Source organism: Tachysurus vachellii, chromosome 10 (assembly GCF_030014155.1).
Source record: "Tachysurus vachellii isolate PV-2020 chromosome 10, HZAU_Pvac_v1, whole genome shotgun sequence".
NCBI lineage: Eukaryota > Metazoa > Chordata > Actinopteri > Siluriformes > Bagridae > Tachysurus > Tachysurus vachellii.
Window position 1 is genome coordinate 17,903,843 of NC_083469.1, and position 21,293 is coordinate 17,925,135.

The 21,293-nt window shown below is 40.3% G+C and overlaps 1 protein-coding gene across 6 annotated transcripts in view; it reads left to right on the top strand.

Annotated features, from left to right (window-relative positions):
- The window catches only part of kidins220a (kinase D-interacting substrate 220a), a 52,160-nt gene that overhangs the window by 26,361 nt on the left and 4,506 nt on the right, over positions 1-21,293 (top strand). For 3 of the 6 annotated variants that reach the window (XM_060880035.1, XM_060880036.1, XM_060880037.1), the window contains exons 23-30: positions 11,633-11,811; positions 12,470-12,669; positions 12,881-12,997; positions 13,439-13,495; positions 16,451-16,480; positions 18,431-18,559; positions 19,915-20,013; positions 20,962-21,180. In XM_060880035.1, coding sequence (XP_060736018.1) covers positions 11,633-11,811; positions 12,470-12,669; positions 12,881-12,997; positions 13,439-13,495; positions 16,451-16,480; positions 18,431-18,559; positions 19,915-20,013; positions 20,962-21,180 — 1,030 coding nt within the window. The remainder of the gene's footprint in view (positions 1-11,632; positions 11,812-12,469; positions 12,670-12,880; positions 12,998-13,438; positions 13,496-16,450; positions 16,481-18,430; positions 18,560-19,914; positions 20,014-20,961; positions 21,181-21,293) is intronic. The other 3 variants (XM_060880038.1, XM_060880040.1, XM_060880039.1) reach the window with 3 other exon arrangements.

Sequence of the window (21,293 nt, forward strand, 5' to 3'; positions counted from 1 at the left end):
TTTATCAAATAAAATGACAACTTGCTTATATTTTATATTTGTTTTGAAGAATAGAAGATAGAATTTACCCACTTTCAGCAGTCTTATGTTATAACATATGATTTTAGCGTAAGTCATCATCTTTGCGAGAACATTATCAAGACGTAAGGTAAGAATTTCTCCAAGGGCTTTATGTACTCTTATACTGATCTGATGCCATTATTATAGCTCCTGTACGCTTCGACATGTGGAATGGATTTGTTCACATGAAACGTTCAACCAGTCAAAGCAGGGGTCATTTACTTGGACATAAAGGCACAGTAAGAAAGACACTAATTTAAGGTCATTGTCGAATGAGATCACAAGTGTGTTTAGCTCATAAAAGCAGACAAAGGTCAGAACTCGCTTCAGGGTAAAACAAAAAAATCAAGAAGTGTGCAGTATGGGTTTTAAAGCACAGTGATCAGCAGTTACAGATCTTTCTTTCTTTTTTTTTCTACAGCTAAAAAAAGAGCTGACATGCGTTGCTTTCTTATCTGTGCTAGATCTGTCTCCTGATGATAAACTGTCAACTTTTTCTTAACGCTGTCTTTTCACCTACATTTCCCGTGATGGTCACATGTTCATGCGGGTGCTTTATCTCTCTCTCACTCTTTTTTTTTTTTTTTTTTTTTTTTTTTTTTCGAGACATGAGTCGCGTCACTTCCCTGGCTGCTGTTTGCAGGTTGGCCATTTAAGTAGATTCTGGGCTTTTTTTTTTTTTTTTTTGTTAAATCCTCCCCCTCTTCTCCTTTCATCCTCAGTTTAACTGTCATTCTGCGGTCAGCTTCATGTGAAAGAAACTGACCCACAAACAGTCTGTTACAGAGTCCTGCTTCCTTCTTGACTTGTGTGTAGGGACATTGTGAAACACTACTGCCCATGAGGCTGAGAGGTCAGCTTTCCGTATACGCCCCAGACCTGTATGTCGCCCCAGACTATTCAGCCTACCAGAGAGCATGTTACTGAAGGATCGGTGAAAGAGTGAGTCAGCGATTCATAGGTCAGCTGTCACTCTGAATCGCACTCACAATGTGGTTTCTCTCTGTTTCGTGTGTGTGTGTGTGTGTGTGCGTGTGAGTGAGTGAGTGAGCGCGTGTGGGTGAGAAAGAGGGGGCTGATGGACGCATCATGTGCTTGGGAAGAGGACATACTGTGTGTGAGAGCATGTGGGCGTATTGCCTAGTTTAGATTTGTTTTTATGTTCTTTCCTTTTCTCTTTTTCTCTCACACATTGATTTCTAGAAAAGAGAAGTGATAAAATACCCTTTTACTGACCTTGTTCTCTCAGAATGGATTAGAAGTCATGAAGCCTTTAGGCGTTTCCCAGCGCTTTATACAGTGTTATGGCTTGATCTTTCTTCTCAGTGTGATTTTAAACTTCTTAAAAAAAAAAATAAAAATCTCATGATGCTGAGTGTATGAAATGTGCATAAGTAGCACTGCACAACCACACACACCTTCCCATGCCTTGAAAAAAGTTCACACAGAAGAGGTTAATCTACTCGGATACGATGCTGTCGGCTGTAGTACAGACACACAGCCTATATGGCTCTCATGGGTAAGTCTGTACAATAGAGTGGTGCTCTGAGCATGGAAACAACTTTCTCTCCCACAGTGGCCCAGTGTTTTAATCTGCTGCAGAATGTGAATAATCTGTTAATAACATCAGCCTGTTTTATGATTAACACAGAGGCAGTGCATACTAAAGTAATCTGGCTTTAGAAACTGTGTGTGTGTGTGTGTGTGTGTGTGTGTGTGTGTGTGGGGTGGAGGGGGCAGCTCTAAGCACAAAGATCGCTGTGTCCTCAGGAGACACAGGCCGAGTCTGCACCTACACACAAAAACACCCTGACCAGCGTGATTCATCCGTTCTACTGGGAAAACTACAAATTGCATGTAGGAGGCCAAGTCAATGCTCCAGCGGCTCCAGCACACTTAAGCAAATTGAAAGCAAAACAAACCCGAAACGTTGCACACATTTTGGATATTTATAGCTGTCAAAAGTTGCAAATCAACACTTGGGCTGTGTTGCTCTAATATATTCCATTTTTCTCGAATGATCCTTAGCTTACGTTCTGTGCTCTCTCTCCCTCCCTCTCTCCCTCCCCCTGTTTCTCTCTGCTGTGCACCCGCTCACCTGCTTCTTTTCTCCTTCACCTCAGGAGGAGAAACGGAAAGAATGTAATTACGTTCGGACCATAAAAAGTAAGTTCGCCAGCAGGCGGAAGCCCATATCGAGTGTGCTATTGGAGAGGAAGTGAGAATTCTTCTGACGGCTGGTGGCCGTGATCTGGTGTGGAGTTTTTGAGCGGAGTCAGGTCTAGCGGGAGGTTATTTCTGGTTCTGTGCTCTGATTTTAGCTTGTCGAAAGGTGTGGCCCACCGAGTCGGCTCTGCTCCGACATCTGGTGTCCTGCGTGTGCCAGCACGGCCTGACAGAACCCGAGCGGGTTGAGCACCATGCCCAGACCAACCTCTCCCCTCCTCTCACACACACACACACACACATACACCTGACTTGGGCCGCAAACATATGTCGTTCACCCCCCTACAGACACACACCTCCCATACTGCCAGAGCCCCTTGTTAATTAACCGTTAGGAGAGCTGGTGACACGTGCTCCCACACAACCTTTCACACCCAGGAGAGAGTGTGAATGCTCAGGAAAGAGCACATGCCCCCTCACCTTTTGTCTTCACCTCACTAACCATCTCTTGGCATGGCTCCTTCACACTGTCCTCCTGTGTGTGTGTGTTTGTGTGTGTGTTTGTGTGTGTGTTTGTGTGTGTGTGTGTGTGTGTGTGTGTGTGTGTGTGTGTGTGTGTGTGTGTGTGTGTGTGTGTGTGTGTGTGTTTTGTTTGTTTTGACTGGATGCTTAAACTCTCCTCCCGTCCTCTTTCCTGTCACACTTCCTATGTCAATCATTTATTCAGAGGACGATTGCTCCAGTGCTGCACCCTAAATGCCAGCTGTAAAGGCGATTTCTCCAAAACTTTTTAACTAATGATACTTGAAATGAATCTGTGCAAGGCAATCAGAGCTAATTAGAAATACCCCTTTTGCAAGTACAGAAACATTAAGATGACATACTGTTCATTCAGGATTACTTTAATTGGACCAATTATTGTAATTTTGGTTGCAATTACCGTCAGAGATAAAAGCATTTTTTTTTTCTAAGGGACATTTTCTTCAATTCCCTTTCTGTGTGCTGCCTAATAAGGCTTTAAATATCACTCCTCAACAAAAGAGAACAGCTTTCCTTTTTTCATCACTTTTGAACTTTTGTGCCCTAGAACGAGAGATTCTTTCTTCGTCGGCCGTCTTTGTGCCGTTTCCGTATTTCCCTCACGTAGTCAGCTTGTCTCAAACAAGTCTGAGAGATTTGCTCCGTATGCCTCTCCCTTTGGATTGAGCCTCTTGTATGGCTGCTGAATCTTTCTTGAGCCATTTGGTGGTGGGAGTGAACCTGTAAATGAATAGCACTGTAAATGATTAGGCAGTTGAAAAACCCCATCTATTTCCCAATCGAAGGGAGCGCTATCTCTGAAAAGAAGCTCGCTTATTGAGGACACACAGACTTTGCTTGGCAGAGTGACCTCCAGATGGTTGAGATGGGCTGGGGAGTGGGAGAAAGTGAAAGTTAGAAACAAAGTGAGAGAGCTGTGTGGCGAACAGAGTGAGTGGAGAGTGAATCTAACACTGGTTTGGAGCCATGCTGTCACACAGGAATTGGTTTTTGTGCTTTGTAGTTCCCAGGCTCTCTGTTTTTTTTTTTGGTTTTTTTTTGACATCATGATGATGACGAGAGTGGGAAATGAGTGAATGTTACACTGGTAGTTGGCCAAAACTCTGAAGTATTTTTAGGCATTAAAAGATTAAAAATGAGTGTTCCAGGGTACTGGAAAGAAAATTTTGTTGTTAACATAGAAACAAATGAATGCTTATCATGCTTCTGTGGCATTCTGATCTGAACCATGCGTATTTGATTAATTTACTGGGATAATTGTACAGTTCTTAAGGTTTATGTTCTGCGAAAAGTCTTGGGGCTTTGAGAAAATGATGCTTAAATCAGCTTATCTTAATGCAAGCTCAAATTGGCAAGGCTTGGGTAGTGTAATGGTTTTACCAGTCAGTTGCTTTCTCAACTATACAGCTGATGAAACAAAATCCTCTTTATATACCTCAGCTTTCAGAGTTCCTTTGTTTTTGACTGGGAATCCTACATCTCCGCCTGTAATCCACATAAACCAAAAAAGACGGGCATCGTTGCTTCTCGTTAAATTATAACTACTAGTCTATAACTGTCCTTTTTTGTTGCATCGTTTATATCTCTACTCACAATGATCTAGCACAAATAGGCCATGATCTGAAGTTAGTACTGTGTTAAAGAGGGGTTTGAATGATGTCAGGACAGAGTAGAGAGTTAATGATGAGACTTAATGGATGGTGGGTTGAGCCTTGTTTTTGTACATCATGCAACTGAGTGGGTTTGACAAGTGAAGGTAAGAGCTGGTTTGGCTTTGACAGCAAGCATCAGTTTTTTTTAAATTAGGAAGCTGTTGGAGAGAACACAGCAATAAGGTAATGATGGAGACCTCTGGGAGGGTGAAAGGAAGACATGCCGCCATGTTCTGGATTAGTTGCACAAGTAACGAGGACTGAATTGAGGACAATAGTCCAATCTTGAGATGATGAGGGACAGAGCACCTGAGTGGCATCTATGGAAAGAAAAGGTAGGGTTAGCAGGAAGGACCAAATCGGGTTAGCAGCGTGAGCAGAAAACAATAGTCATAAACATTCTGTACCTTTACTCAAAGGTAGGAACTAGCAGGCCACTAGTTTCCAGGCTTTTGAGAATAGATGAACAGGAGGATGTTTTTGACCATGTGATTGACCATGTTAAAGGTTGCTATGAACTCAAGAAGGATTAGGACCAATGATAGTTTGGCTGATCCAGCGGCTAGTGAAGATTCTTAGTAACAACTACAAGAACAGTTTGTGTGACGTGTATCTCTTGGGTTATATTCCTGGTGGCAGTAGTGAGAATGAAAGAAAGACACTTTGTTTTAAAAACGGCTCATTTAAGTATTTAATGAGACATCAGAGGTGTGATACCAATAGGTTCAAACTAGATATGAAGAAACTGGGAAAGTCAAATACTTTTCAGAAATTAAGAGTCATGACTAGCACTAAAATGCACCCAACATATTTGAAAGTGATCTGTCGTTCTGAAATAATATCCTTTCTTGATACAAAACTAAAATTCTCATACAAGCATCGTACCAGCAACAAACCATGAGAAAATTTAGATTAATCCCACCCATCATTTAACCTTTAATCATCTAAGCGTATGCTGAGTATCTCTCTATGTTTGTTCATCAGTCAGGGAAATCTTGTTTACCACTTTGGAAATTCTCTGGAAAGCAGTGAGTAATAACCTCCGTTTGCCTGGATTCGGCTCGGCACTTCCTAAACCTCTTCAGGAAGCCAAGTGGCTTGTGCCTTGTGTTTTAGTTTAACTTCCTGAGAAGGTTTCTCAAAGACTGTCACAGCTTACTTCATTTTTGTGCTATCATAAAAGCTCAACTATCAGAGGACGCGTTCACAACATTATTATTATATAGCACTTTAGTTTAAAGTGTCCCTTGTGTTTTAGGAATTGCTGTGAAATGGCTTTTGAATTCACCTTTAGCCAAGGTGCTGGTTTTCTGTAAGGATTGGTTTCATTGTTTCATTGAACTGTTTCTTCACCAGTCTATTGCCGTCCCTTCAGTTTAGACTTTGTAAGCAACGTTTTTTACTTTAACATGTCAATATCTTTCAGTCTTAGTCAGGCTTAATTAATCCTATTTGCCAAGTGTAATAGATTCCTGAAAGGAAGTTTCCAGTCAGGGGAGAAGTAAAAGGAAAGCTTGAATTCAGATGTGTTTGTACTTGTATGTATTGGTCATTTATGTGTATCCAGCTGAACTGGAACCCACTGAGAGGTTCTTTACAGAGTGCCGTGTCTTTACATGCAATTGCGAATCAGCGGCATGGCCATGAACATGTTTGCTCTGCTTGCTTGATTGAGCGCCTGGCAGCTCCTCGCCCCAGGGAGTGTTGACGGACGCCTACAGCTCCACGTGCCAGCCTGCCAGCTGCTCTCTGAGTCCCGCCTCTCCTAGGCCACCATTGGCTACCACCAGTAATCTAGGATGTGTAATTTAGCCACGGTTGCTCTTTTTTCAGCGACACCGTCAAATTCTCCTTATTAGTCTCAAAACATGAATATGTTAGCTTTTCTGCACGTTTGGGCATCTTGTGTAAATGATGAAAGGCTCTCGCCTTGCACCATCATCACAAGGGTGGCTGGAAGCAAAGTCAAGTGGCACGTTAATCGGTCAGCCGGAGGGGGAAAGAGTGGGAGAATTATGCTCCTTCCCGTCAGCTGCTGCTGTGTAGGAGATTTTCAAAAAGAGGAAGAGGAGGAAGAAAAGAAGGCTCAGTCAATGTCAGGATTGATGAGCATTTAGATAAACACAGGCAAGAAAGCACCCAAGGCAACCACACCACTATTGATTGCAGCTATGTGGTGGCTCTGAGACTAGAGTTATTTGAATACATAATGGCTGCAAGACAAATATCCTGTGCACTTTTATATGCCTCTGCATTTAAAAAAAAAAAAGAAAGAAAGAGAAAAAAATAAGAATATTTTCACATTCGGCTGATCCCAGCGCTCCCATGAAAGATGACTGACGGTGCCTTTGGTTATTTGCATATCTCTCCCAGAGCAAAAAGGAAAAAAATATCACAAGCAATGTTGGAACAAATCACTTGATGTTTGGGCCAACTTTTCCTCCACATTGACTGAAAAAATGCTGTCTTTTTGAAGCGGATGGGGTTCTTCTTGGTGCGAGCCAATATAAATAGCGTTCTGTATGTTTTAGCCTCAGTAAACGATGAGAGTCATTTCAACAATACGCTAGCAGCTTTTGTGATGTGACTAAAGTGTCAGACACGATGCTGCTCAGCGTAGCCTTTCTAATCCAGTTTGCAAAAAGCAAGCTTGTGCAAAAGGAAAAAAGACCAACACATATCTGTAAAAGGGGAAGATGAGTAACTACCCATATGTCCTCAATGACTGACCAACAGCACCCCCCACATCCCTTCTCCCATCATTTCCCTGTTTACGCCAGTATGGCTGCTGTCAGCTCAAGCTGTTAGAACTAGATCGTTTTGATGGCATGTTTATGCTTTGGTCTGGGTGTTGTGTTTGGATAGGGCCGGTGTCAGCACATCGTGTTTTTTTGCTTCATGCCAGATAAAATAGATGGGCCTTGCTGGGGCTTTCACACACCACCAAAATCATTCTGCATAACGGTCACTGTAGTGTGTTTTGGGTATATGGATTTTAGACTTGCCAACATCCACGCATATCACCCATGAGCAACACATTTTAACTTCGGAATATGGTAGAAGTTTTCACTTCGAAAATATGCCAAAAAGAATCTAACGTTTCCCCTAAGGAAAACAACAGACGAGCCAGTCAACTTTTAGGTGAAAAGATGGCAAAAATGGAAGAAGAAAAAATCAAGATATAAAAAAATAAATTGTTAAATGATAACAATTTTAACAATTTTTATTAATGAGAGCTGATAGCATTTTGTCAAAGGACTATATAAAAAATGACTCTTTACTGTGTTTTTTATCTACTATTTCATGTGACGGAGCTTTTGTTAAGGAAGCATATGGCAAAATCATATTATTCTCTCATTAATTTGCAGTGTGAAGCTACATGACAAGTTTGGTATTACTGAACACGTGGGTAAGGTGGGAAAACATTGTGTGCAAGGAAGGGCAAAAAAAAGATGAATTGTTGCCTTTTACAATCAGGTTAAGATGCATAGAGATCCTCTGGTGTTTTAGATTGTGAGCAAGATGATGGTCATTTTCTAAATATGGCACGTATGCATAAGTTCTACCTGGAACTTATGGTGTCTGGAGCGTGTTTCCTGTATATTTAATTTTAACTATGAGCCTAAAAAGAACTTCTTGAAAAACACTGGTCACTTTGGAGAAATGCTAGTAGAGGAACAAGTGTGTGCGTGTGTGTCTTGTGACAGAGGAAATCTCTTGAGAGCCTCGTCACTGGCTCCTGTTTGTCTGTGAGTGAACATATATGCGTACACAGTCTCACACACACACACACCAAATAAACAATTCCAGCTGGATTTCAGGAGAAATGAGCCACCAGTTCTGCCTAATCTAGTTCGTGGGAAAAGCACCAGCTCCCATTCCTTTAAAGGCACCATGTACTCGGCATCCAACTCCCCTACGCTGTGTTGTTGTATCGTTTATTTGCGAGCAAACTATTCATACGTCTGTATCATGTGCTTGTGGGTCTCTGATATAGATCACCCCATCCTTCGGTCCTTCCTTTCATGTAAAGCCCATCTCCACCTCCATACAATGTCATTGTTAGAAGGTCAGCTATCGGCTCACACGATATCCACTGATGGGCCACTGACCCAAAGGCCCGCTGTAGCACAGTGCAAGTCATTGTCCAGTTTGTGTAACGTCTTCTCTCCCACCCAGTGGATCACGCACCCTGTCATACCCATTCACTGCTGGAGAACACAGCTGTCACAAAGTTCACTGTGCTCCACAGCCATCTGTATTTGACTCTGAAGTCAGGAATTGGGTTGCAAGTGTACGCGGTTTGTTGTGGACTGGCACTATATATGAATTTGAATGCCTTTTATAAATTGTCTTGTGAGCCATAAGTAGGGTTGGGTATCAAAAGAAATTTTCCGGTTCCGATTCCGGTTCCAGTTCTGCCTTACGATTCCCGGTTCTGATTCCGATTCCATAATAAAATAAATGTGAAAAATAATGCACAATACTTAAACAATTCCATTTGTGTTTATTAATCACTCTTTAAATATTTTAAACAGAGCATTTCAATTCATATCAATTTAAATTTAAATAAATCCAACATCAAATTTAACATCCAGAATTACAACGTAGCAAAACAGTTAGCAATTTTTCTGAAGAAACATTAACGTCTGCTTTCTCTGGGAGAAGACGAGACCTTTCCTGGCTTATTGTATCTCCAACTGTGAAGAAAAACCTCTCGGAGGGGGTAGATTTACTTCATTGTTGTAGCTTTGGAAATGAATCCACACTTGACTTTTTTTTTTAGACATGTTTAACCAGGGGCAGTTCTAGCCCTTTTTTAGGGTGGCTCCAGCCCCCCTGTCTGTGATCTCAGCCACCCTAAAACTATAAGTATAATTTTTTCTTTCAAAAATAAAAATTACGTTAAAATGCAGGACATGTTTTCGATGGGAAAGAAAATTATTTATCAGTTTGATCCAAGAGCGATTTTTTTTTTTTTTTTTACTTTGCTTTTACGCGCGTGCGTTGTAGTCTTTCAAAAGTGCGTCATCAGCTGTCTGCTTTATTTGAACGGAGAAGCACAGGCACGCGCAGTGTGCACGCGCAGTCAGAGCTGGAGGCGTTTATCTATAACGTTAATCGGCGGTTAAACCGCAAAGACGGCAACCAAAAGCAGTGAAATTTCACTATTCTTATTACCAGAGTTGTAGCACAAACAAAATATTAATGCAAACAATCCATTCAATATTAAATGCAAATAACATTTAATGATTTGGTCTTTGTCTTGTGAATATTTTTTATTAATGACTGCATTAATTGGACACACTGTTCGTAGAAAATTCACACATACAAGAACTGATTTGATTCAAAATTGGCATCGTTACATTATGCATAAAATTTTGGTGTCCACTTTTGCCATTTAATAATACCATAACTTTTGGCTTACTATGTAGTCATATAATATAAAACTCTTCCTGTTTCAAATTCTCACTGAGGGCTAAAACCCCCTAAAGATGAGACCCTAGAACCGCCCCTGTGTTTAACACAAAGTGTACCTCAGCACAGCAGCGCGAGTGACTGATTTCTGTGATAAACTGCGTTAATTTGGTTGTGTGACTGTAAACAGTGTAAACAATGAATATTCATGAGGTAAGACATGGCTATTTAAAGTGACCGCTCCCAGCGCTTTGCCCGTCATCGCATCGGAACCGCGTTTGGAACCGAAACTTAAATATTCCTCGCGGATCCGGTTCCTGTTAAAAAACAGAACCGGTTCTGAATAAGAACCGGTTCTCGGTTCCCAACCTTAGCCATAAGTGAAATGAATAATCAGGGAACAAATTAGTACAAAATGTAGTATTGATATAAAAGTATTAGCAAGTAATAGCACATCACATGGTAAATGTTTCTTAACAAAATAACTAATGAATAAAACTAAATAGTACTAATGTGTAACTAATGTGTACAGACAATATAGCACCCCCAACCCTCCCACAACTGCAATATAAGGGGCTATTTTGCCTAGATTCATGATGATTTTTAAAACCTGGATCAGAAAGCATGTGCCAGTTGAATCCCTACAGTATTGTACAGTATAAGCTACACTTATAGCAGAAGCTACATCTTTCAGTGAGAATTCAAGTAAAAACATTTTAGGGACTCACTTACTCCATTAGCTCTCTCCAGGTGCTTAATAGCACTTTCAGCACGTCAGCTTGATCACTGAGCTCCATTGTGCTCGCCTCAAACTCAAACTGGATTACTTAACCCGCTGCCATGATGCTATGGTAAGCGCTGAGCTCAATCGCTACATGGTAAAAGTCCAAGCACATTCTCAAAAAAAAAAAAAAAAAAGCAGCCTGTGCTTCCCAACCAGCCTGTTAGTACATGGGAAATCCCAGTAGAGCTAACCCTCACAGTCCAAACAGACAGAATGATGGAGAGATAAAAGAAGAAATATTGCATATGCACAAAACCTCTGCATTCATCAGTAGCAAATCTTGAGCTGCATCTGATATTAACTCCCATGCCAGAAAGTGATTTATCACATACTGCCTGACATTGTGGTTTGTTGAGCTCCAGGCTACTTTCTGTAGAGACTGAAAGCGCACATATTAAAGCAGTACAGCTTCAGATTGATTCATGGTCTTTAGCAGTCAGTCTGAATCAACATGTGCATGTTGACTACTGAACAGAAGCTTTAAGGCTGTTTCACACTGCAAATTTCATGCAGGCTTTTTACTTAGTGCTTTTTCCACTATACAAGATCCCAGTAAAAGCCGTAGCCGAATTCTAGAACATGTACTTTGTCAAATTGGACAATTAGACAGAATAAAGAAAATGCGGATAATGGAAATGACAACACGTATATATCATCAATCAGTATGATCCAGGCTCATTCAGAAAAGGGGTTGCGTTACCAGAAATATTTCAAAAATAATAAATAATACTGTATTTGTAGCCATCCATGAGCTTCAGATCCTCCTCTGCTGGCTTTAGATGAGCATTCGAGCAGAGGTCAGGGTTTAGATTTTAATAAAACACCCGACTGCATTAGGTTGGAATTACGCTGACTTGAAAAATCATAGCGTTCAAGTCATGTGTAAGACTTTCCGATAAAACTTTAAAGAATTTTTTGTTGTTGTTTGTTTGGTTTTGAGCATCACATTTTAAAGCTATATCTAACTTCCACCAAAAATCGCTGACTGAATCTTTCATTCATTTTGCTTCAGGATTTCCAAAAACATCCCCACCACCAAAGATGTGGAACCCCTCCTGGAAATAGACGGAGACATCCGCAGCTTTGAAGTATTCCTGTCCTCCCGAACCCCCGTGCTCACGGTTCATGACGTGGAGATGTTTCTACCTTGCACTGTCAACCTGGACCCCAAACTTCGAGAGATAATTGCAGGTGCAGTATACAGCCACCCACCCCACTTATCGGGAGCTATAAAACACTCATCTTCTAGATCTAAACACCAATTTTAGACCAGAGAGATGAAGTTTCCTCATATTAACCGTTATTAAGCTTCCGTGCTATGTTTCAGAGCATCGGTCTCCTTTACGGGGTGTGTCAAGAGCTCAGGCCAGGACTTTAAATAATTCCACTTTTTAGCTATGAGACAGAAACAAGGGTTCTTTTGTGCTTAGTTCAGGATGTGAAACATCATTCAAAATTGCCTCCATGTTTCAGAGTTACTCGGACTGCTTCTTTCCCCAAGCAGAAACATATGATTACAGCACACAGGAAAAAAAGTGTTGTCAGACTTTTTTGGCACATTGTACTGGTAATCTTCCGAATCTTTTGGGAGGAGACTGTTTGGTCATCACTGTTTGTTGTTTTGAGAACCAACCCACAGAGCCAGGCCTTTTTTCTCCTTTCTCACAGGACTTACTAAAAATGCTGTACTTCATTTGGCTAAAGTTAACCATGAGTGGGAGTAAATGAATGTGTTTAAACACATGTTGCAATTATAATCCTCTATTAGAAATGATCTCTCTCTCTCTCTCTCTCTCTCTCTCTCTCTCTCTCTCTCTCTTTCTCTTTCTCTCTCTCTTTCTCTTTCAAGATGTGCGTGATGCCAGGGAGCAGATGCACCTGGGAGGAGTGAACTATCCCTCAATGCCCCTTCAGGAGGCACCGGCAAGGCCGCACTCAGTGTTTGGCCAGGGTCCTACAGCCTGCTCACCCACCAGCTCCTTTCCTGCACAAACTCACAGCAGCTACTTCAGCGGTCTCACTGGCCCACAGCATCCCTTCTACAACCGGGTGAGACACACACACCCACAGCCATAGGCCTTACTGACATGGTACTACTGAATAGGCTGAAAAATGATTGTTTATGGCCATGCTCATAATTTTAGACATTTTATTTAGTTTTTGGTTTTTTTTTTGCCTTTTTTAATATATAGCCCATCCCATCCTGTCCTTATTTGTTCATGGTCTGAACCTTCTCCCTCTTTCTCCTCCACCTTCATAGCCATATTTCCCTCCTCATGTCTATCATGTGCCCCGTCATTATCCCGGCAACTCCCTCCATGCCCCCTCCCGACCTTCCTCCAAACGGGCCTTCCTTAAGGACCACAACTCTGGACTAGTAAGTACACAATTATCCCTTTGAGCCACGTGAGTATTTTGGTGCAGATAAGTGATCGGCTGAGATCACCATTGGCTGCACAGTTTGGTCTTTTTTAATGTCTCCATTACACTTAATTCAACACACTGGCTACTTTCCAAGCCCTTCATGAACTCTGACGTATTAGATCATGGACCACTTAAACATGTGCAGTGCCTATGCATTCTCATATGGTGTTTGAGAACCATTGTGTAGAACAACATGGAGTAACAGAGTTTTTTCAGGCTTGAGCACCATTTTTGCATCAATTGATACCACCATGCATCTATTAACAGACAGAAAAGTGACCTAAAGATTCCATGATATAACTGTGTGTGTGTGAGTGATCCACAAATCTAGAACTTTCTCTCCTGGTTCACTTTCACCCCTATTTTTTACCCTCATCATCTTTCTCTTCATCAGGGTGTTATCAGAGAAGATGCCTTCGAAGGTTCCCCCTTCCTCACCTACCCCTTTATGGTATCCATTAAGTGTTACTGTGTGTGGATGTGTGTGTCTCTCTTTTTTATGCATTATAGGCCAAAATTTGGAAGAACATGCCATTTTAATGGGATAACAAACAGCAACATTTACAGATGAAATTGAAATTGTGCATATTTTTGCAAGTAATTTGTAGTGAAAACAGTGCCAAGACATGTCTCCTGATAAAATGACTTATTGTCTGCTATACTACACAGTGCTCCACATCTATACATTTGCTCTATGAACTACACTTCAGTCCCTCCAGTAATATTTGGAGGAGCAATTTTTCAAATTTACTGCAGATTTGTTCCAAGACGTGTCATGTGTCACAACAAGCACTCAGCCAAAGCTCTCTTAGACGTACTCAACGTACATGAATCTATCAGAGAAAGAAGTTACATGCGTCTTCATTGGTAGAAGTTTAAAAGAATCCTCTTGTAATTTTGCCATTTTTAGCAGCTTTCCGCACAAAAAAGTTGCATCGCAAATTTCAAGAATTTTGAAGCGGCAGCAAATGCAAGCATTTGAACTACAGAATACTTCCCTCTGATATAAAATTAAATAATGAAGGTGAGTCAAATGGAAAAAATGTATATATAGAATTTATAATTATTTAATGAAAATAGGAGTCAAAAAATTGCATATTTATTCTGCTCAATCATTTTGTTCATAAACTTCCCAGTGCTTCTAACAGGTATCTGGATTCCTCTAAGAAAAAAAACTAAACAATTTTGATTCAATTCTAATTTGATTAGAATTTCACTTTTAATGATTTCATTTGACTCACAACTCATACATGCATACAAAAAGCATAAACAGGGTCTATACTATTGTATATATCTTTATTTATCTTCTACACCTCTATACTATAATTATTTATTAGCGGACTAACCAGTTTAACGTAGAAAAGGGATGAGTTCCTTTGTGAATCTGATTCCTCTCAAGGTTTCTTATGCTCATGGAGTTGCCACTGTGACCTCGTATTTACAGTAATATATTTACACCGCTGTAAATAATTTTAGATCATTCAAAGCTGCTTTGTGACCTATCCGTGAATTCAGGGTCTATGTTTAGATGCACTATAAATAAAAATGAATTGAATTGAATCTGTAGCTAGTTAATGAAAATTAGTGATATCGAGTACATCTTGAAGTAGAGCTGCAGAAGCTTAGAGAGACATGATTGGCTATATAACCCCAAACATGTAAAATATCTCTACAATAACGGCAGTTGCGTCAAGTAGCTATGATATACCTCAGGCATAAAAATACAAGCCACACAAAGAACTTGTAATTATGTATAAAGTGCATATTTAAGCATGCATTCTTTAGTACAGGCATTATAACATTTTAAAACAAGTTTTAGTAATAAAATCATATTTGTCACATTTCAAATACTCCAGGAAGATCAAGTGTAAATTAGGAGGGAATTGAATAAATCTTTGTAAATTAATACAAACCTGAGAATGAACTGAACATGAACTGTTATCAGCAAAGCTTTTCTGTATATAAAATGTTACACTCTATTCCTTTGACACGTTGGCGTGTTTTAGAAACGCTCTTTCACATTAAATAGATATTAACACGTGTTGTGTTGCGTTGTTGGCAAATGAATTTTTTTTAAAAGATTAGAACACGCTTGCTTCCATACTTTTGGTCTGTAGTGTATGTAAAAGGGAATTGTGTGTGTGGTTGCTCATGCATCATGACCTTGACTTGCTTTTCCATAGTTGCACACTTGTTGCAAGAGGCCATGAAAACGGCTTTTCTCCCTGTCTCTACGTTCGGATTCACGCTTCGATCATTCACTTGTGCTTCATTCGGCTTGAGCGCTGTATTCCAGGCAGTGTAGGTTTATTAGCCTGGTTATCTGACTGTAAGGCTACTAACAGTCCGCAGTCCTCCACGCTTTTGCGCTGGTACTAGCCGCAGTTCTTTCACATCTATTGTGCCTCAGTGATCACTTTCTACTTCTGTGTGCCTGTTTGCATTGTTCTTTTCGTTTTCTCTTTTTCTTGCTATTCTCTCTTTGTCTCTTGTTATGCATGGAATCAGTATTCAATTGTACAATCAGAGCTCTATATTCAGAGATAAAGCATGACCAGCTGCGATTTTTTTTTTTTATTGTTGTAATCACTTTCCCTTGGCCGTCATACCAGGGTGGGTGCTTTTGAAAATGCAAGGCCTGCATCTCAGAGTGAGCAGGGGGCAAATACACATTTCAGCATGTATTCTGCCTCTCTCTCTCCCTCTCTCTCTCTAACACACACACACACACACACACACACACACAGACATATATGTATGTATATATATATATATACATATATGTCTGTGTGTGTGTGTGTGTGTGTGTGTGTATATATATATATATATCCCTGCATCCCGTTTTGCAAATGCTCTTGGCTTTGACTGTTTTTTTAGCTTAACTGAATCATTGTCCCGAAGACTTGCCATCTCTGGTGGGTTGCTGTTAAAGAGCCCATTTGGATAATTGAAATGTGCGCACACAGTGATAGATGATCCATATTACCCAGCTATTTTAATAAAGGGCATATTTGAGCTTTTGCTATTAAAGGTTGATGTTAAAAAATGTATTATAATAATAAAACGTGTACTAGACCATGAAATCCTTTGTCATTGAAACTGTTAATGATGTATGTTTGAGACAATGACAAAATGTTTAATCTGATGAGGATGGAGCTCTTTGAAACTCTACACTTAAACATCTTATTGTTATTAAGATATTTTGGGTTTTCTTGTCACTTGCATGTAAAATCGCAGTTGTAATTAGAAATAAATCTTTCACTTTTGTTCATCCTCTTCAACAAATTATAGCACAAGCTTCATTTTCATTCCTGAATCCCCTTCTGTACCTGATGATAATTTAATTCATTTCTCTTAATATAACCACTCTTCCCCCCTCCTTTTTCTCCCATCCTTTCCTGGACAGACAAAGTTTCAGCCTCCCAGAGTGAAGCAGGTAAAGGCTCCTACTCATGAGACTTTCTCATTTTTCTTTACTCTCTGTCGTTCTTTTGCTTTGGCTGCCTCATATAGTACTTAGTGTGCCATTTCTGATACCGTGGAATTAAAATATTGTTTAATTCTTACTCGACTACAGCTAGATTGATGAACCTGCTAGCAAAACATGTGCATCCAGGTCTGTACAAGGAGGCGTTTCTCATAAAGTACTGTCAAAAGTTCAAGAAAAATTCTTTCTAAGTGTTTGGCAATGTTGTACACTAGAACTTTTCTGAAGTACCTAGAAAAAGGCCACATATCATGGTTGCAGCTGGACACTGAGCTTTCACTTCTCACACCAGTGACCTTTAACATAAATCTTATTCCTCATTCAGGCTTGCTGGGACAGTTCTAGTTACTGTCCCCAGATAACCAGCTTTCAGTATCTGTTCCCAGAACAATGTTAGCAGCCAGGCTTGGACACACTTTCACTCTTATTTTCAAGGTGCATTAGCAGCTCATGAGCTTTGTTTTCATCTTAAAATTAACCCCTGATTTTAATTTAGGACCGAAAAGAACTGAAACTTTTAGACCTTTCCTGACAAAAACATTATACAATATAGCATAAAGCCTGCATTGTTATTCATACTGAAGTCCAGAGTGCTGGGTTTTAAACATGTGATGGTAAATCCTCTCAGGAGCAGTTTTCTTGCCAATGTCTTGTTTTTTTTTTTTTTTTTGTTCCCCAATGTGCTTACTCTGGACAAAAAGACTAACACTTCAGAGTGCTGTTGGTGAACGTAACTGAAGTAAAAATCGCCTGTTTCTTGATTAATCATTCATGGAATGTCTTGCATTATCAGCACCAACCCATTACAGTATATGCACTTGGCATCTCTCATCTCTTTGGCTACCCGAGACAACAAGCGCGTACAGGAAGACGAAGCCGGTTTGATCTAGCTGATGATTCTGGCACCAGTCTTAACCGTACAGAGGCCATTAAGAATATATAGTTAGCGGGCCCAGCTGAAGCTGAAATGAAATTTGGCATCATGCTAAACGAAACACTTTCATCATTATGTAACTTTTTAATTTGTTTAATTCTCGGTAGAGAAAGGAGGCTATATACTTTCTCTAGGTTTACTTTAAGTTTTTTTTTTTTTTTTAAAGAGATATAGTTTTTTATTCGGTAGTGCGTGATAAGAATGCTGTCAGAAATCTCAGATTCTTCATTTAACGTCTAATCTCTAAAAGGTATTTGTCAGATACTGGCTAGACAGATTTGAAATTAAGGTGGACTTTCAGATTTGACACAACAAAAAGTCTGATTAGACACATTTGACACCGAGGTGTTAGATACAGTATTTATACATTCCCTGTCGATGAAGGGGAAGCTTAAAGAGATGATCGCAATTTGGTTTGATGCCTGTAAACATCAGAGACTTTATTTGGTCAGCATGTCACCGTTTTTAATGAGAGGCACTCGAATTTGAGCATTTGATTTGATTCATGATGACTTATATTGATGCTATAAATGCCTGCTTCACCATAAGGAACTGCAGTGTCGGCATTCATTCCAACCCTACATGCATCCACCTGATTCCACTAATGAGCACTCAAACACACAAGTTAATTAGGTGGAGTGGTGTATCGTTGGACCAGATAAACATTGCATCTCTCGATGTAGCCAGTTGAGCATGTGGGTCATAAATACACAAGCATTTGTTTTACAGTATCATTCTTTACTTGTTCACTCACCGGTGAGTTTTATTCCTAATGAACTCACTGCTTTGGCCCGATGGCTTCATACACTGAACCCACTGCTACACTGGCATTAACTTCTTTACCACTGGTGCACTGCATGTGCTACCACATGTAATGCATGGATGCATGAATAAATAGCAATATTAGGGCTATGCATATAACGTCCTGTGTGTGTGTGTGTGTGTGTGTGTGTGTGTGTGTGTAGGACTCTGATTCTGCACTACCCCCTGGGCTTCTAAGCTCTCTTAGCACAGACGGTGTATGTGAAAGACTGCGACAAATCGAAGGCCTGGACCCGAACATGATGGAGCAGTACATCACTACAATCAAAAAGGTATGATTTGATTACAAAACACACTTCAGGATGTCTTAATTTCTTGACCATAGTCTAAAATGCCACCAAAGTCAAATTTGGTTACAGCACTAAAATTCTGCTGGACTGCAAATAAGAACCAGTGATGCCAGTGACCTAGGAGCATTGGTTTATTTTCCCACAACAGCTCAACAATTAAAATAAAGACGTGAACATCGCAGGAACTTAAACAGAATTAAACCTTTCTGAATCACTAGTCCATGGAGGAAGCATTCACAATGAGCTAAAAAGAGATCTATTTACTGATACTAGGATTAATTCTGTGTTTCATTTAAGCTTCAACACACACACATTTCACAGCAACCTGTCCTAATGTATGTCATAGCAGATATAATCATGCTGTTTGTAAAAGGATTCTGAGAGAAAATGGGAAAAGCCCTGCACAGTTTTTATTCAGAAGCTGTACATTAGGAAACTCCCACACCAAATTACGTAATAGTTCAGCCAGTGGAAATGTGGGCCAGTTCCTTCAAATTATCTCTAAACATGTACCAACACCTTGTCAGTGAATAATTGGTGTGAGAGGTTTTAACATTCCTTTAACTGACATAAATAAACACATCATTGCACAATCGGGGAAAAAAAACAACACCCAACACGGTGCTGTCACCCATCATCAGCTTACATCACTTGTTTTATCTGCTTTGAGAGAGAACACAAGAGATAGGAAAGGCTGCTGAGTAAACACTCTGAATGTTCAGAGATTCCAGTGTAGGTGAGAACAGGAATTAACTTAGATCACATACCATTAAATGTAACTATAAAGAAATCAAAAGGCTAATGTGCTGTTCAACAAATTAACAAATTGCTGTCATTTAAGTAAAATAACACACTTCATGCTATGCTGTTATATGAAGAATAATCAATATCAGGGTGAATTATTCCTCTGCTTCAAGTCAGGGCATATCACACCACCCCTATGTGGATAGTTTTTTTTTTTTTTTATAACAGCACAGTCCATCATGTGTTATTCCTTAATTATTTGGTCATAACCAGCTTTATCATCCACCCCAGTGTATACAGATTTTATCGGCCTGTTTTCCTGCGATCACCATCTGAGAGTTGGCGATGACATGACTAATGCCTTCAGACCTTCATTATCCAAGCTAACAGCTGTGCAGCAACAGCTACTGAAAGATCTCTATTGTAGTACAGACGTGAGCACTCAGGCCTCCAGAATGTGCTAACATGCACCAAACACAAGCTCTCCTCTTGTATTCCTGAAGACCATACAGATCCCAAACAATAAGATAAAATCACACCGAATAGCTTTACAATCAGATAAAGGTTGACATTGTGCATGCTTGCATTCCCAGGCAAATGTGAACGGTCGTGTCCTGTGCCAGTGTCACCTGGAGGAGCTGAAGAAGGAGATGGACATGAATTTTGGGGACTGGCATCTCTTCAAAGCAATGGTAAGGCATTAACTAACAGGTTTGTTCCCCCTGATGATAGAAAAGCAAAGTTTCTCTTTAATTTCTCCTGTTACTTCTCCTGACTTATCCCCACACTCGCTGCCTGATGGGGGCTTTTTAACCAATCCGTCTTTCGATAAAACATCCGGCACAGGGTTGCAATCAGGAAAACATGTAGCGTGTGTTGATCAGATCTCCATTTGTGCTACCACAAACGAATGTTGTGTTGCCAACAAACAGGCAGCCATCTGGTCCAAGATGGCAGCTCTCAGAATGAACGAAGGTTATTGTCAGTGGGAGCTCAGCATCCATTCGAAGATCTGAATAGCTTGACTTTTTTACAAAAAAGTAGCATTTATCAAGTTCTAAATCATGTCTGTAGGAAATGGGAAGGGAACAGGATAGCTTATGTAAGCCATACATTTTCCAGAAAGATATACAGACACACTGAATGACAATAGTCACTGCCTATTAAGGCTAAATCTCTTCATCCATATCCTTCCTTCATGGGGCTGTAATGCTATATGTATTTGGACAGAATTTTTGAAGGTTTCTGTGAGGAGATTTATTAAGCATTTTTGGAAAGGAGTCTACAGTGTCGGTATTTTGTAACAGTCAGAGGTAAGGTAGTTGCTTTAAGTGAGTAAAAGACCTTGTGCTCCCTTGGTAGCATGATAGGCTTCATTTTTATCTTGTTAACAGAAAGAGGTTAATACGAGTGAAAAAAAGGTTAATACGCGAGCGACTGTTAGCTGTTTTATAACGGCTATATACACTTAACTGTGTGTCGCGCTTTAATTAAAAAAGTCCTGATTCAGCTTAACCAAATCTAGCACTCCAGTGATGAAACATTCCTAGCCTTCAGATAATCTGCCTCCTGTCGTGTTTTCTTTAACTAATGCTGAGGTGAATGATTGTGGTCTTGTTTGTAACTGTTCTGTTCCCCAGGTGCTAGAGCAGCGGCAGGTGGAGAGCCAGCTGCTACAGGAGGAGTGTGCAAGTGTTCATGAACAGGGCAGCAGTGCAATGGTTCAGCCTGAACCTTCTCCTGTCTGTACTGCAGCAGCCCCCCACAGTGGTCTACAGTACAGCCTAAACCTCAGCTTCGAGGAGCTCAGCACTGCCGGACTGGAGGAGCCCGTCAGACCCCCCAGCAACCACTGGATGGTGGGTGCAAAGATACAAACTCTATTCTGAGCAAGTCAACAATCACATGCTATCCTTTCCTTCACATGCCATCCATCCATCTATCCATCCATCCATCCATTTATGCATTTTAT